Below are 16,852 nucleotides of genomic sequence, written 5' to 3'. Positions count from 1 at the left end.
AGCTGTCCACAAAGAAGCAGCGAGCCAAGTGTTCTCCTGAGTGTGCAGAGTGATGTTTTTCAGCGTGGAGTTGGTGTGTGAAGGCGACCGTGAAGGATGAAGGGAGATGACGCCTGGCAGTGAACTGAAGGGAAAATCTGATACGCCTCTGATTTTAAGATTTTTACTTTATGTGGAGAAAGTGGAAGACATTAGATTCAAACTGCCAGATGGGTTTGTTACTTTGTTAAGCAGACGGCAATAAACCACTCAACGACTGACAGCAATTAAATAAAACTATGCATCTGTGTACTGTATAATATTTCACAGGTTTTGCTTTGCATGATCGTATATCATGCGAATCGCAACAGATGTCCAGCTCAGCATAAAGACGGTGCAGAGACCGAATCACTCACCGAAATAAAACAGTCATCCTGTGCAGGTCGATCGTGTACTGACACTGCCAGGTTTGAGGGTTTGTTGCCTGCTGGGGCTACCCATGCTGAAAATGTGTGCACACATGGCACACTAACAAGCTTCGGGCGGAAGCTTCAACCAAATGACACATGGCATCAGTCTTGTTTTGGGTTTTTGTGTTCACACTTCACCTGCTTAACAACTATGCATGTGTAGTTCACCACACACAAGGAAGTACACGAGGAGTAAAGTCAACTGACCGTCACTTAAAACCCTCCTCTGGAATGCAGATGTGAAGTACAGCAGGTCTGTCAAGCTTTGGATTTCAACTCATGTACAAGAGAGTGCCTGAAACCAGCAAATGTTGAAGTGGTTTACATTAGGACTGCACGATTAATCGTGAAAACGAACTCTTAGAAGTATGTAAGCTGGGCAGCCAAACACTGTGAAATTACAAAATAAGACTGATCTGACATTTTTCTTTGTCATACTTACTAGCGCTACGCTGCTACAACAATGCTGCTTCTGTTGTTCCCTGACTTCCACATGGTTGTGATGAGGGTGTTATTTTTCCTGTGACATGCAGCTTTAGCCTCAGTCTGTTAGCTGGCCATGGCTGATAAAATCTGTTAATTACAGTTGTCATTTCTTCAGCAATATTGACAGTCACCAGCTCGAGATGAGAAGCCTGCGTTTGTCTATCAATCAGAGACCCAGCATATCAAAAATGACTAACAATTATATGATTAAGTGATAAATCTGCCACTGTTATCACTGTAAACTGTGCAGCAGTACTGTTTATTTATCTTTTTAATTTCTTCTTTGCTTTTCTTCTTTAAATTGGTGCTATATTTCTTATTTAATGCATTTTATGAACATGTAAATCACTTTGAATTGCTCTTGTATATGAAATGTGCTATACAAACTGTCTTACAGAGAGCATACCAAGTATGGAGCTACACTTTGTTTCTCATGAGCCATGTCTGTAATCGACACTGAAAATACTTCTTCAGTCTGTCCTCCTCCTAATCAGTATCTCCATTCATATGTGAGGTGAATAAATACATAAAATATATTGTCATTTCCAGCACAGCAGATTGTTTCTCAGTGAGGTTGTAGCTCAGTTTGCCATCCAGACTTTTTTTTTTTTTTATAAGCCCTTAGGGTTTTTGTTATCTCGCCCACACAGATTATTGATTGCACCCCTTTTTTTCGGTGTTATGTTATCTCTGTGTGTCTGTATGTGTGTGTGCTTTAATCACTTTGGTTCTATGTTTCTTCACTGTACAAATGAAATAAATTGAATTGAAGGAGTCACAGCTTTCATTTGGATTCGCCTCTCAGCCTATTTCACTGAAAGACCAGGTGGTCTAAATAGTTTTTGCCTTCCACATAAAATAGAAAATAGTTCCTGACAGCAGCGCCTGTGGCTTGGCCAGACGCTTCAACAAACACAACTAACAGTGTTTGCGGGTGGGAGGCCTGTGAGGAACCATCTTTTGACCACTGCACTTGTGTTTTACACTCTTCATGTGAGATTTCTGACTGTGAGGTGAAGAGAAGTGACTGTCAACTTTTATCTCAGCCCCTTCGTGGCAAGAACTGGATAAAGATATCAAGCAAACTGGGAGGAAATGGGGAAAACTGGAAGTACATATGAGACCCAAATTTGCATTTAGAGCACAATGGAGACTTACTGTCTTGGCAGAGGAGAGCAGAGGGCTCTTTGAGTAGCTCCAGGCAATGAAATACAGTACCTAACAGTAAATTTAACTTGCATAAAACTGCAGTTATACAAAGAATCCCCCATAATGTAGTCCATTTATTCTGCCTCCAGGAGGTTCCTACCTCTGATTTCAGGGGTCATGATAGCTACCGAGTGCTATTGGTTAGAGATAATAAAATCTACCCTGTAACAAAAGTATTTTTCGTGGTTGCCTTGTGATATAAATCTACCTGCTGACAAGTGTTGGCTGTGTTACGCATTACACAGTGACTTCTACGTTCTGCTAGTTGAACCTGAGAGCAGCTCTGCATGCAAAGTAAAGCTGTAATGGATTATTTCACTTAGACCTTTGTTTTGGCTAAAATCTGGCTGGTGCTTAGATGTTCACGGATCCACTGAACTCAACAGACCAGTAAAGATGGTGGGTGCAATGTTATATTAATCTGTAGACTGGGGGTTGTAAAGATAGAAACTGGAGATGGCTGTTTACTTTTGGTGTGACTGGGCACAAGTTCCACGATAACCTTTAAGTATAATCTAATTCAAGTGGTCTGAGAGAAAACCAGACTTCTGTTCCTCCTCTTGGCTCTGTTTTTGGGCTTTAGAAAATCTAGTCTGTGACGGGAGACTTTGGCCAATCACAGGTCCTCGAGATAGGTGATTGTTGAGTCTCACACTCCAGGATTTAATGACCTGAGAATGAAACTCAACTTTGAAAAAATGGGACAGATGTTTTATAGACATTGCAGCCCTAGATTAAACATGACAATCAATTTGAGTCTTTGTTGTTACTTGATAACCAGTAAAATATAAGCCCATGTGCATAAGGGCAAGTAAAAATTTACTTAATGCAAGTAGATGTCTGACCTACTTGCCAAACAGTACAAATAAAAAAGCATTACTGTTGAGCCTTGTAAAGCCACTGCAAACAGACCCCTAACTCCTCACAGCTCCTGAAGCCATGTGCTGTTTTATTTATAGGGACATTCACTCAAACAGAGTTCTTGAACAGACTACTTTCAGGTGGATGACACTGACCCAGGAACTGATTTAAGTTACACCCAATAAGCAGCATTTCTGTGAAAACTTCACTGCCATTGTTTACTGTGAAAGGAAAGATAACAAATTATAAATTGTGGCTGATTCATATCAGCTTTGATTGTTTGTCGGATCCTGAACTGTGTATCTAGATACAGATCACATCATCTGAGAGGGAGAGATAAAGATCCTTACACGTTTGCCAAATGACAAACAAGTTATGAACACATCCTGACTGCTTCTACTCCATCCTCTATGTCAACATTTTATTCCAGGGTTGCTTATGCAGCACAGGAAGCTCAAAATGACCATATTTTTTGAGCAGCATTATTACCTGGGCAGGGAAGGGTACAGGCCTCTTTCAGTCTGATCTGCTTGTCTCCGTCGACGGCCAGCTCGAGACTGCTGCACAGCTCCTCGTCCACCAGGCTGCCTTCGCCGTCGCTGGAGCCGTCCGACACGAAGCAGGACAAGTTCCTGTAGCGCATGCCGTGTCCACACACCACACTCTGATGGGACAGGAACACCACAGAAGAAGAAGAAGGAAGATGAAGAGTTACCTCAGCGAGAGAGGAGAGCTACATGAACCTACAGCCACTTGGTGACTTAATACTATGTCCAAATCACAATAAACACAGAGGATTTTAAATAATAATGCAGTTTTAAAAGTATATATTCATGTTATCAATGTGTGATGACTTTTACAAAATGCATATAAGCATCACCTGTATGTAATACAGATGACATGCCTTTTGGGATTTCCATTATTGAATCAATATTAATCACAGTAAATAAGATGTAGATGAAGAGAGTTTTCAGCTTAATTGGGAGAACGATGCTGATATTCTGTAAATTCACTGTAATTTAAACCACTTTTTAATTAATTTACTGATGGACAGTTAGCTATGTATATGAAATTAAAGTTTGCACAGACGGTCATTATTTCTCTCGTCTCCACACACTTCTTGGCACAGTTTCAGTCATTTAATCCACAAAAACACTGGCACCTCTTTGGTAAACATAAATCACTACAGACGATACCTCAATGGATTGTGTTCTATTGCAAAGGCCATAGGTCATTATACTCACTCACTTAAGCAAATCATCTTCAGACTCCTCAAAAAATTAAGTTATTATGGAATCACTTTAAAGACAAATGATGACTTAAAGTTTGTAATTTTAGTTACTTTCAGTATTTAGTTAACGAATTAAAATTATGAAAAAAACATGTTTTTATGGATAGCATTTTTTCTGCGATAGTCATTCTGATATATTGCAATTCCTTCTATGTAGCAGTTTTCATTGTTAGTGGCGGGGTCCGCCAGGCCCTCACACACAAAAAAATATACAGGGCTGTATTCCAGTGTTTTGTTTTTAAAATCAAGATGATATGAAAAATACCCTTTTAATCCTTTTAGATCACACCTCTGGTCATATTAACAATATACATCAAAAAATACAAAAAAACAACAACAAAAAACAACAAAATATAACTTGTACTTGAACAAACTGATTTCAACTAAGTGCTGATAGCTGAGATTCACTAGTAACCTAATGAGCAACAGCACGATTCGTTGGGTTATGACACAACCACTGCTCACAGTTCAAATCAAATTCCTCTCAGGGTTACGTCCTGTCTGAATATCCCGCTTCATTTGAAAAATGTCACGATACAGAAGCTGGATATTCTCGAAATGTCATTTCATCTGGACCTTAATTTCACTTCATAGATATCTGCCTCACTGTTTATTGTCCAGTCTCCTGCAGCCATATCAAAGTTGAAATCTTAAGAATTAAACTTAATACCAGTAGAAATCCTGTTTTAATAACTCAATAACAAGAAGAGAATTGAGGAAGAGGTAAACTAGAGGGTTACACCTCATTTAACAGTAAAAGCAGTTACAAAATATTTCTCTCAGTCCTGAGGAAGTCTGAAATTATTGGCCACTTGATAGAGTTAATCGAGAAGAACAAATGACCTTAATGAACGATACGAGGTGACACGTCTCCCTGTCTTCCCATAAAAACTACATCCATGCTTGCAAAGTTTTGTTTTATGTCATAAAGCGATGTGGCACACCACTTTAATAATCTGACCTGGTGGCACACAACGCAAAATGAAGCGCAAAGGCTGCCAAATATCTTGGCAGAGGTATTGGTTTACAGTAATGTATCAGCATTAAAAGTGCATTAGATTGATTTTCACCGTCCATCCTACAAAATAACTGCATGAGCAGGGATTTGATGGGGTTGTTCATCAATACTAAAGACTCTATTATTTTTTGCCAGGTGCTGAGATTTCTGTCTTCAAAAAATCCACTTTTTGGCACAAACTCTTGTGTGTATTGATCTCAGCTGAGCCGGGCGCCTGTCAAAGCTACATTTCTTGTAGCTGACAAGGGTCGATACGATCGTTAATAATTAATGCCCCTGGATTAGAGTATAATGTTATGATTTATTGACGTACCTCCACCCGACACTCAGACCAGGGGCTGTACTGCCACCGGTAACAGGGTCTGACAGGGCAGGGCTTCCACTGTTCCATCTGCGAGGGGCAGGGCCGCCCGTCGCCCTGAGAGGCCTGAACCACCGACCGCTGCCGCCACATCTTACCTGGAGAAAACACACAGGAAGTGACATCATCAGAGTATTGTTTATTTTCATTTGCTCTTCCCACACAACACAGCAAGGATTTATATCACTACTGCTGAATTGTTTCCATCTGCTTGTTCAATAAAACAATCATTTAGATAATACGGTACCACCTGAGCGAGGAAAACAACAGCAACAGGATCTTATCTGACTAATTCTCAGTCCCAGTATTTATACCTAAATCTGGTGCTAGATAGATGGTAAATGTTCAGTGTTTTTTTCTGCTAAGTATAAGCAGAGGTTTTGATTTCTTTCTATAATAATACAATTATACAGTGTGTGAAATGGCTGTTTTCTGCACTATAAACTACATGTAAACAGATTTGGCACATGCAGTGACCATTGCAGTTTAGCACACAGCAGTTATCCATTCTCTCCGTAAACAGCTCAGTTTAAATGCATGTTTTGAATGCATTAAATTAATGTTACTGTGCTCTTCACTTAACGGAGCAGGGTTTTCTAAATAGCCTGAAATACAGCACTCTTTTTCTCTGCCATCTAGATCGGCTCTTGGTCCGCTTGAGTAAAACTGCTTTTCTTTCACATCAATCACCAAACTCTCTTTAAATAAATCCAATACATTACAGCAGCTAACACTTCAGAGACCGTTTGATTCAAGTGCAGAATTGATGCCATGAATTGGCTGGAAAACTCAACACAGAAATCCTACACACACATTTTAAAATGCAACCTTCCTGTCTACCTGTTTTAAACCACCCACTCTCAGATCTCAGAACCCTTCATTTGTTGCACGTCCCACTTTCATTTTCTCACTGCCTAGCCGGCAATCTGCTCACCTCATAATGCACCTTTGCCAACCTACGACACCTTTCAATACATAAAACACAAATCAGCCATCCCACACACTCACTGTACGACCTCATCCTATTCCAACAAGAGAACATCCCACACACAAACACACACACACACACACACACACACACACACACACACACACACACACACACACACACACACACACCAAATAGGGTCCCCTCTTGCTCCTTTAGCCTTTCTGAAACTTTTATCTTATTCCTTGTGATTTAGCAACTATCGCTGTAGTGCCTGTTTTTCAAAGTGCTCCCCACAGCCCTGAGGAGCAGGAAGATGTAATGGGACACAATCAATTGTGTGAGGCGCCGGAACAACAACCAGGCAACAGGAGGACAAATTTTTGTCGGCCATTTGGGAGGACCATAACGTCTCTTAAATAAACACTTCCTCTCTTTTGCTTTTGTGAGTTTTTTTTCTGGCCAAATGCCTCCTGGGGGAGCAGGAAGTGTCTGATATAGGCATTTTTCTTAGTTATTCAAGTGCGTTTTGCTGAGCATGCATGTTTTTGCTCAGCCACACCATGCTTTGGTGGGGAATCACACACACGCACAGAAAGCTGTTGATGCAATAAGCTCCTTCAAACAAACCTGGGACAAATGGTATTGTATATGAAAATGCTTTTTACAGCTTTCTGTATGCAGGCTCCTCCAGACCTGTATGTTTTGTGCTTGCATCTTCCTGCTTCACATTCATACATGTACACATGTCAAATACATCCATAGTCTTCCAGTGCTGGTGGCTGAACATCATAAATTCAACTCTGTCTGCACTTTCGGTATTTGATTCTTCCACATTACAAGCAGCCCAGGGAGCGTCAACAAAAAGTCACACTTATTTCTCAGCTGCACACTAATGCAAAAAAAAAATGTCTATGTGCAAGAAACATGACATTCAATATTCTTATATATTTAAAGATACAGTCAGGAACTGAACACAACACACAAACGTTCAGGGCTTTCTGTGCTGCATTAGCTCTCAACCAAAGAATAGTTCTAATTATGAGAATATTGTCTAGATCACCATGATAATAAATGGGGGTCAATGGAGTTTAATGGAGGTGAGATTGTACCAACCAAATAGATTATACCAGCCAAACAGTAAATGAGTCAGTATTACAGTATATGAGTCAGTATTAGGATATTGCATGTTGTTAATGTTTCAAGCCTGAACATAAAGATTTCCCTTTATATGTCTCCTTTTTTCTCCTTGTGTAACTGTGAAGGTGACCTGTGGAGTTTTTTTTTTTTTTACCTTTAGTATCACTATGGAGATGCTCATTTATGAGAAAGTCCTCATTTAGCTTGTCTCATGCATGTAATTGGCGTATGAAACATGGCGCCAAAAACATGTTTTGTGATGTCACAGTAACCTTTGACCACCAAATTCTAATCAGTTCATCCTTGTGTCCAAGTGGACACTGGTGAAGACATTGAAGAAATTCCCTGTCGGTGTTCGTAAGATATGAATGGGACAGACATGAGGTCACAGTGACCTTTACCTCTGAAATTAAATTAGTTCATCCTTGAGTTCAAGTGGACGTTTGTGTTAAGAGGAAATTCCTGTAAAGGAAAAGGCGTTCTTGACATATTGTGTTCATAAGAATGGGGCAGCTTTGCAAATGTTTTATGCAGAAGAAAATGCATTCGACATGTTTGTTTGACCTCATGGATACACAGGATACAGTAGTAGCCTTCATGAGTAGCAGTGGATGTGAATATAACTTTGTTTCCAACAAAACTCCATGTCAGTATGACTCATTCAACACTACATGACGGTATCATAAACTGTCTCTATTAGCTTGTTCTAACTCATCATTGAAGCTTCAAGACTGAAATACTAAAGTCCAAGTCTTTAAATGTTTTTTTTTTTCATTTCTGCATCATCAAATCACCATCAAATAGGAATATTCTTGATGGCTTGTGCATCATTTCAATCGCATTTCAATTAACTTTGGAGAAATGTGACTCATGCTGTGCAATGTTTGGCTATACAGCACGAGTTTGTAATGACTGAAACTACTGCAGATCATTGAGGTTTAAGAGGCAAACCCTGTTTGAGTTGAATCACTGGGGCCTGTTATCTGTTGCAAATTCAAGAACTTGATGTGTTTGGCCATTTGCCATCAACCTCAGCCTGGCTAATTCTCCATTTTTCTATAAAACATTTTCAAAAACATTTATAGTAAATTGACTGCATTTTATATAGTGCTTTTCTAGTCTACCACTAAAAGCACTTTACAATACATGACAGCATTCACCCATTCACATACACATTCATACACTGATGGCAGAGGCTGTCATGTAAGGTGCTGACTTGTTCATCAGGAGCAATGCAGCATTTTCCATTCAAAGAATTCTATACCACCCATTCTCACACACACACACACACACACACACACACACACACACACACACACACAAACACACACACACACACACACTCTCAGCAGTTTGGGGTTCAATATCTTTGCCCACAGGTACGTGGACAAGCAGACTGGATGAGCCAGGGATCAAACTGCTAGTTTTATCTAAGTATGTAAGTAAGCTTTGCCCCTGAGCCTGTATTTTCTGCTCTCCTTTTTGTTCTTTTTTTCTTCATTACTCTGGCTTTTGAATTTACTATGATTTTATCTAAGTCAGGGGTCTCAGACTTAAATTGGTTTGAAACCACTGATGGTTTTGTCATCTCATGGCTTCAACATTAAAATACAAGATAGCGCAATATTTATAAAAATAAACTATTTATTTCTCTTACTAACATATTTTGTCATACTTAATATGAAAATGTAAACAGCAGTTTCTGTACATTTGTATACACACTGGTTAGCTGTGCATCAGAAACAAACTCTTCTGTCACTTCAAATTGGTCTTTAATACCTCTGAAGAAAATCGCTAGCTGAACATTATCAGTTTTCTTTGTGCTTTTGTCAAACACCAGAGATTAAGCACTAGTTTTGTCACATAACTGATCCTAAATGTTGCTGCTTATAGGGAAATACTGCTAAACAGGCTATTCTGTGCAACATGCAACCCTTCAGACATACAAATGTACAATAATTTCCTCTGAATAGAATTGTATTTTTATTCTTATATATATTTCATTTGAAGAGTAATTTAAATTGATATGAAAAAAAGAATTAATTTTGCAGGCCGAATTATATTTTTTACATCATGTTGTGGGCCAAAACGAGAAGGAAATGGGGCAGAAATGTACACTGGGCTGGCAGTTTGAGACTCCTAAACTAATTATTGCACATGAAAAGTGTAATATAAGTATATATCAGCGCAGGGATCACTGTAAGGTTTTACTTAATTGATGATGGATAGGTGAGCCAGTGTTTAGAGCAGGTGTCTTGTTAGTAAAAGGTCAGGTATTTCTACTCTTGCTGCCAGTGAGTCTTGTCCGTTCTTTGATCACACTGGAAATTGCTCAAGATAGAATGTCAGCTAAATGTCAACAACGCTTTGAGCAATTTGAGCTGATCATAGTGTTGAGCAAAATGTCTCGTCTATTAGGAATCTTACCCTCTAGCCCACATGTCTGGGAACACTCCGACCAGGCTGACCACTCCGACAGCTGACAGTTGACGGGACACTCGACCACACAGGAGATGTTCATCTGCCACTTCTTCTCCAAATTCAGCTGCAGCGCATGTAGGAAATGAAAGGGGGTAATTCATGACACATCATCAAATCATTTGCAGCACAGGCGAGCACAGCCGAACTCAATCTGTTTCGGTCAGACAGCAGCTTGACCTCTCAGCACTACAATTCCCAGAAGCCTTTGTTCTGGCAGGGGACAGACTGTGGCGGGCAGCATCAGGCCAGCGGAGTTGGAACATCGAGGCTGCTGTGAAAGCCATTCTGACACAATGTGTTTTTGTGAATGAGCCAGATGATGAAGTGGGCCAAGGGTTAAATAGCTGTGGGGACGGCTCAGCCACAGCCCGCCGGCTACAATTACAGGGAGCCGAGACACATTATGAATGAATAAAACGCTCAGCCCGAAGCAACGACAACAATCTCTGCATGGGAATACTAGTGAATATTTCATGTTGCTGTGGGCCTAATAGTACTGGAAGGGTAAGATAATATATTGTAATGAGTGATGTGATTAAGTCATTAAGAAAAATGAGTGTGTCAAACAAAGAAAGTAAAAACTGACCTGCTCAAAAAACAAAAGTGAGGGTACAAAAGGAGACGCTTGAGGAATTTTTGTAAGTCTTACCTCCTCACAGAATTTTATATCCACTGATTTGCCGTCACTGCGAACACAGTCGAGCATCCGAGTCTTGATGCCGCTCCCACACACAGCGTTAGGACTCAGCTGACATGTACTCCAGTCTGAGGAGAAACAGAACATATCACATTTATAGTTTTGGCTGTTAATGTTCATTAAACTGGTAATGTAAGTGCATCAGAGTGTTTATAACACCGCAGGGTGCAAGGCTGAAATACCAACAAGACAACAGACAATCTCCCATAACTTAGAATCAACAATATTGTTTACAAAGTAAAACTACATGATGATGCCCAGTACAACAAAAGCCTTCCAGCCACAAAGCATCATTAAGTTGTTAAGTTGTTGCATTTCCCATATTTGTTTCTTTACACTGCAAGCAGCTCAGATACTGTCCACAAAAAGTCACGTGTAAAAGTACACTCGTTGTACTTGTTTCCTGGTTGGACTCACAGACTGTATAAAACATGGATGCAGAATCTGTAAATTCACCCACAGGCTTCTGAACAGCCTTTTTGAAGCTCACAATGTGTTTGCTCTGGTGGTCGCCATCTTGGCAGTGTCTGACTCCGCTGAACTCTGGGCTAAACCAAAAATGGGCCAGGAGTTGGAGAGTGGGTGGAGCTTACGCAGGCCAAATACAGCAGCCACCATATTATTACGTATATACATATAATCATCACTGAAATTTTGTTTTGTTGTTTATTTTGTTTTGTTTTGTTTTGCTTGTTTTCTGTACAATCCAATCTCTGTTTCTCTGTGAAATTAGCCATTTATGGGGCAATATGATTTATATTTTTCTCTCTTAATACAATGCTACACACCATGTGTGTATTATAACATGCAATTATTCTGTATAACTATCCATATATCTCAATATATCTGTATAAGTGAAAGGTGCATATTGTGTATACAGCCTGTATGTATAGTTTGTTAATTCATATTTTAATTATTTTATATTGTCTTTATTTTATCTGTATTCTATTTATCACTCTCTCATTTTTCTACCTGTACTGTTTTGAGCAGCTATAATGTGTGAATTTCCCCAGAATGGGATCCATAAATTTCATCTTATGTTTCATTTTATCTTATCTGATCTCTTGAATAACTTTAAGCCTTGATATAACTGAAATGGGAGAGTTACATAAAAAATGGGGGTCAGTGGAGACGAACCTTCTTCTGGAGGCAGACTCAAGTGGCCATATGAGGAACTGCAGTTTTCAGGTGGAGGTTGATGCTCAGTTGGAATCTAATGCAGCAAAGTGTCTTAATGCCACATCGTAAAAAGGTTTGAGATGTGTTTCAAGTCAAGCCTGAAGTCCTTAAAAGCAAGTCCAAGTCAAGTTAAAGGTCCTCATGAACAAATTCCATTCCAAGATGTCTTTCAGGTGTGAATACTTCCAGTGACACAGCATTCACCTATTTTGGGGGGGTCAAAGCTGAGTTAATTGTAATTTTACGTGTTTTCAAATGCCGTCAAATGTGTCAGCAATATTTTCATTTGACTTTTCTTTCAAGTCCCAAAGTCTTTAGGGAGTCACGTTTCCATGCTGTAGCTTTCAAGACAAGTCCTAATTTAATTCTTAAAAATTAAATGCATTAACAACAAGCATTAACTGATTAACTGATTTTTTCGCCACTTTGGGGAAGCAGAAAAAAGTAAACACTGACATATTGTCATCTTGAAAGCTGATACAGTGAAAACTTGTTTACATATCCAGCAGATACAGAGCAACGTTAACATTCATTTCAAGTTGTGTTTGTGTCCATCTGATGAATTTAAGTCCAATATTTGCTCTCTTTTTAGCTCTGTGCTCTCCAGCAACTCCTGAGGCAAACATCCAGCTCAATTATCAGCTAAATGCTGCACTATGTTCACCAGCAAGCTGCTACATTTATCTGCCTGCTGGGCAGGTACTCAGGTGGATTGTTAGAGCTTTGTCATTCATAACAGCTGCCTGCTGTGTCTGCAAATGAAACTGATGAGAGCGGTGAGAGTGAACAAAAGTAAAGTTCCAGGCCAGAAAACCAAAACAATGAGCTGAAAGGCGCTGCTCCATAGAACTCAGGGGACCTGCAGAGCAGAGTGATAATTTTCTGAGGGTTTATCACGACATGAGACACCTTTCACATACACATACATGACAACTACAAATTATAGATTATAGCAGCTTTGAATGTGACTCACAGCCAGTCATAAGTCTACAGCTCTGGCCAACTTTAAATGCACTTAGGACAAAGAACAAAATACAATGTAAATATATGCTTATAAATGAAGTGTGTAACTGTAAAAAGTTCTTCTCAAATGTTTAACAATTACAGTTGATGGAGGAATGTGGGTACATGAATACAGGCGAGGCATTAATGAAAGAACAAATTAATTTGAATATATCTGAGGAATTTATCTATCTAACTTTTCTCCTCCATTCTCCTGGTTTGAAAAGAAACTCAGACAATGCAAAAACATTATCAAAAAGGCATTCAAATAAAGCTCCATTCTCCATACATATCGAATCAAAGTTTGGACCACAAACTTTTTCAAACAAGTCTCAAATCATGATATAAAGGAAAGTACACAATAAAATGAGACATTAAAAGTTAGTTTTCAGATTTTTACAAGGCAAGCTGGAAAGACGGCAGAAAGATGGTTGTCATGGGACTGTTAAACCCCAGAATTCACTTATCACACCTCCTCCATTTATATTTTACAGCCGGATATGACCCAGCCTGTAGAGCACACAAGTTTGCCACATACAGCAAATATTTACCAGTGTTCAGCAGGTTGCTGCTGTTGATTCTACCACCCTGGGTGCAAACAGAGTCGGAAGACAGGTGAGAGGGAGCAGGATGGAAAAGGGAGAGGAGCAAGTATTCAAGTCACAAGAAACCAGGATTTCACGAGTGTTCTGCTTCTGTAGTTGGATGTATTTTCAGTTGACGCAGGATGATGTGGCGGGACAAAACACAAGGAGACGCTGTTCAAAAGTGTTTGAATGCGTCAGCTGTCACAAATACTTTACACTTCAGAATGAATAAATCCCAGACAGTGGGAAACAACTGTGGTGTGTCTCAGCTTTTTAAGTGTGAACACACAGAAATGCACTGCCGCAGCATGTTACCTCATGTTACTTTGAAAGTTGTTTAGCTTAAGGTTTTATATGCTGATATACAGTGTGCTCAAGGAAGGAAAAGTACCAAGATTTTTATATAGAATATCAATTAATTTTTTATATGGTGTATTGACGCAGGGCCACACTATCAAACTAATTACCAGCTACGTTGCTGACATAAACTAAAACTCTTATGCCTTCACTGCACTGTATCTGATAGATATTTTAGGAAGGATGTTTCATGCATACAAATTAAACCACCATGGGCTCCCAGATGACTCAGCAGAATAGCGAGCATGCCGTACTGTAAGTCTGACTTCAGCTCATTACCTTTGGTGTATGACACACTTCGTCTTCCTCTGCCGTCCTTTCCTTTTGCCATAACTCTAAAGTAAGGCTAAAAACTTAATCCCTGTGTGTCACTGTGTGTCTTTTTTTGTATGTTTGGTGTCAGGCTCTAAATAGCTTCTGGCTAGCTTAGATCACTGGTGATAACAGATGATTACTTTGTCAGCAAATAGGTCATTGAAGATTTAAAACAGCTCACTTAAATCCAATAAATCTGGCTGCCATCAGTATCCTTTTATGCCAGCATCATAAGCAAGCTGTGTGGCCAGGCGGTCAGATTTGAGTTAAATAGCCAGGATTTAAGAGCAACATCAATACAAGTTTTCTCCAATAAACCTCACCAGAAACTTCCAAAGTCTAAGAGGACGAACCTTACCCATCTCCACTCCCACACCCCCACCAAAAAACAGAAAAGATTCCTGTGAAGTGGAAAGACAGCATTTTATTCCAGACTTAGGGAGCCAATGCCTTTAAAACCACAGCATGCATGCTGTTGTTAAAAAACACTCTGCGACAACAGGGAGGCTGAGGTATCACTCATCAAGTGTGCCATCCGCTGACAAAGATGAGTGGCTGTTTTTAGCTGCAGTGAGCTCGTTTGCAAGCTCAACTCAGGGAATTGTGTCTCCTTCTGCCGAGGAGCTTTGTGGCACTCTGGGGACTGAAAATAGGGAGATTGCAACAAGAAAGAGCGACAGTAAGAGAGACGGCAAGAAAAAAAAAAGTAAAACTGTGAAGGAAGGAGAAGCTTGGATGGTCTCAGCATCAACAAAGAAAAAAAGAGCGCTTTACCCAATAATAATCTCTGCTCGTATATTATGTACATCTACCCTGGGACGCCTTTATGCCACTGTGAACCCAGCAGTAGAGATTATATGTCACGTCTCCCGGTGTGACGACTCAAAGGGACGGCAGAGAAAGAGGGTGGGCTGGTTGGAAATGTGGGGCGACAGCAACGCAGGCAACACAACAAACCTAAATGAAATATAGAAGAGCTGACAATTGCTCGTTTTTTCAATTTTTATTGAAATGTTTGGTACAGTTTTCAGAATGAAATGAGTTGGAGCTACCTCTGTGACATGTGATATGGAGGTGTAATATCCTGCAGATTAGACCGGGGAGCTCGGGATGGATACCAGCTCAAATCTCTGAGTAGATTTGGAAATATATTTTCATCCATTAGGCTGGAACGATACACTTATCTCTTGATACTAGAGATGCACTGATTTTAATTTACTTGGGCGATTCCGATTTTCAATTTTATGAAGGGTTTGACCAGCCGATTCTGATACTGGCCGATTCCAATTTTCAGTCTTTCTAAGAACTGTAATTGACAGCATTAATTTTTGCAACTTTTCTCTGTATTAATTAAATACTATTTAAATGTTCTCCAAAGTCCAGGTTACAGCCAGGCCTTATTATAGTTTTATATTAAGATTATGAATTGGGTGAACGCAATCTTGTGAGATCATGGAATCTCGTGGGATTTCGCGGGACGTGACTTCACGTGATCTCATGTGGAAGCAGACGTAAACAAACCAGAGACTGATGCAGTGCAACAGTTTGCTGCAGTAAAACTTTGCCGTGAGACAAACAGACGCAGAAGTTAAATGAGTCTGGATGAGAAAATGTTTGAGGAGACACATCAACACAGGTTGTTTATTCTTCAGCCAGAACAGGAGGTGAGATTTTAACTGTCCCTCTGTGAACAGCAGTCTGCTGCTGGCTAACATTAGCCTGAAGAGCTACAAAGTTTACGGCTGTTCTGAGACATTGTCAGCTGCTCTGTCTCGTTGTAGACTGTCTGTCTTCTCTTTATCCTGTACTTATAATCTGTCGCTGACATCATCTTCAAGCAAGCATGTGTCAGAGTGTGTAGCTGTTATCAGCGCTGTGTTGATATCACGGTCAGTTTGTCTGCTGTGTGCATGACGTGACCATCGTGCAGAACTCGTGTGTGACAATGACGGGCACAGAATTGGACATGTGACGCTGACCGGCCGGTCACCGGTCAGGGGCGGTCATGCTGAAAACTGGCCGGTTCTGGTCTCTATCCAGTCGATCGGTGCATCCCTACTTGATACTATCACAATACTTTGATGCTGATTTGATTGAAATTTTTAAGGATTGCCATTTGCGACTTGATATTACGATTTCTTGAGATTTCAATTTGATATTTTTAACACTAGACCTGAGATTTTCAAACTATGTATGTATGCGCTCACATGTTGTTTCACGTTAAGCATGTGAAGTAAAATGGATGGTTTAAGATGTGATTACTGTGTTGTCATTTTCCTTAACACACTAATGGTAATGCCCATTATGTGTTGGTGATAGTCATTTATACATACATATATATGTTAAATAAAATCTAAATCCATTCAGGAGTCACAATAGTTAAGACATTTTTCTGTGAGAATGTGAACAAAGCAGGATAATATAAAAGGGGTTGCTTGTAGTGATGAATCTAAAGAGAATTACCACCTGAATCGTCATTTAGCCGTCCAGT

At 39.8% G+C, this 16,852-nt stretch overlaps 1 protein-coding gene across 1 annotated transcript in view; it reads right to left on the bottom strand.

The window, feature by feature from the left end:
• thsd7ab (thrombospondin, type I, domain containing 7Ab) overlaps window positions 1-16,852 on the bottom strand; it is a 188,270-nt gene that overhangs the window by 25,869 nt on the left and 145,549 nt on the right. Inside the window, exons 19-22 of the mRNA XM_084727599.1 lie at window positions 10,874-10,989; window positions 10,171-10,288; window positions 5,628-5,773; window positions 3,495-3,669 (exon numbers count right to left, since the gene is read on the bottom strand). Of these exons, the coding sequence (XP_084583725.1) occupies window positions 3,495-3,669; window positions 5,628-5,773; window positions 10,171-10,288; window positions 10,874-10,989 (555 nt within the window). The remainder of the gene's footprint in view (window positions 1-3,494; window positions 3,670-5,627; window positions 5,774-10,170; window positions 10,289-10,873; window positions 10,990-16,852) is intronic.

The sequence above is a fragment of the Lutjanus erythropterus genome, chromosome 9, assembly GCF_056507025.1.
Source record: "Lutjanus erythropterus isolate fLutEry1 chromosome 9, fLutEry1.hap2, whole genome shotgun sequence".
In the NCBI taxonomy this organism is placed as follows: domain Eukaryota; kingdom Metazoa; phylum Chordata; class Actinopteri; order Lutjaniformes; family Lutjanidae; genus Lutjanus; species Lutjanus erythropterus.
Note: the sequence above shows the minus strand (reverse complement) of the source record. Positions and strands in the feature narration are given on the sequence as shown.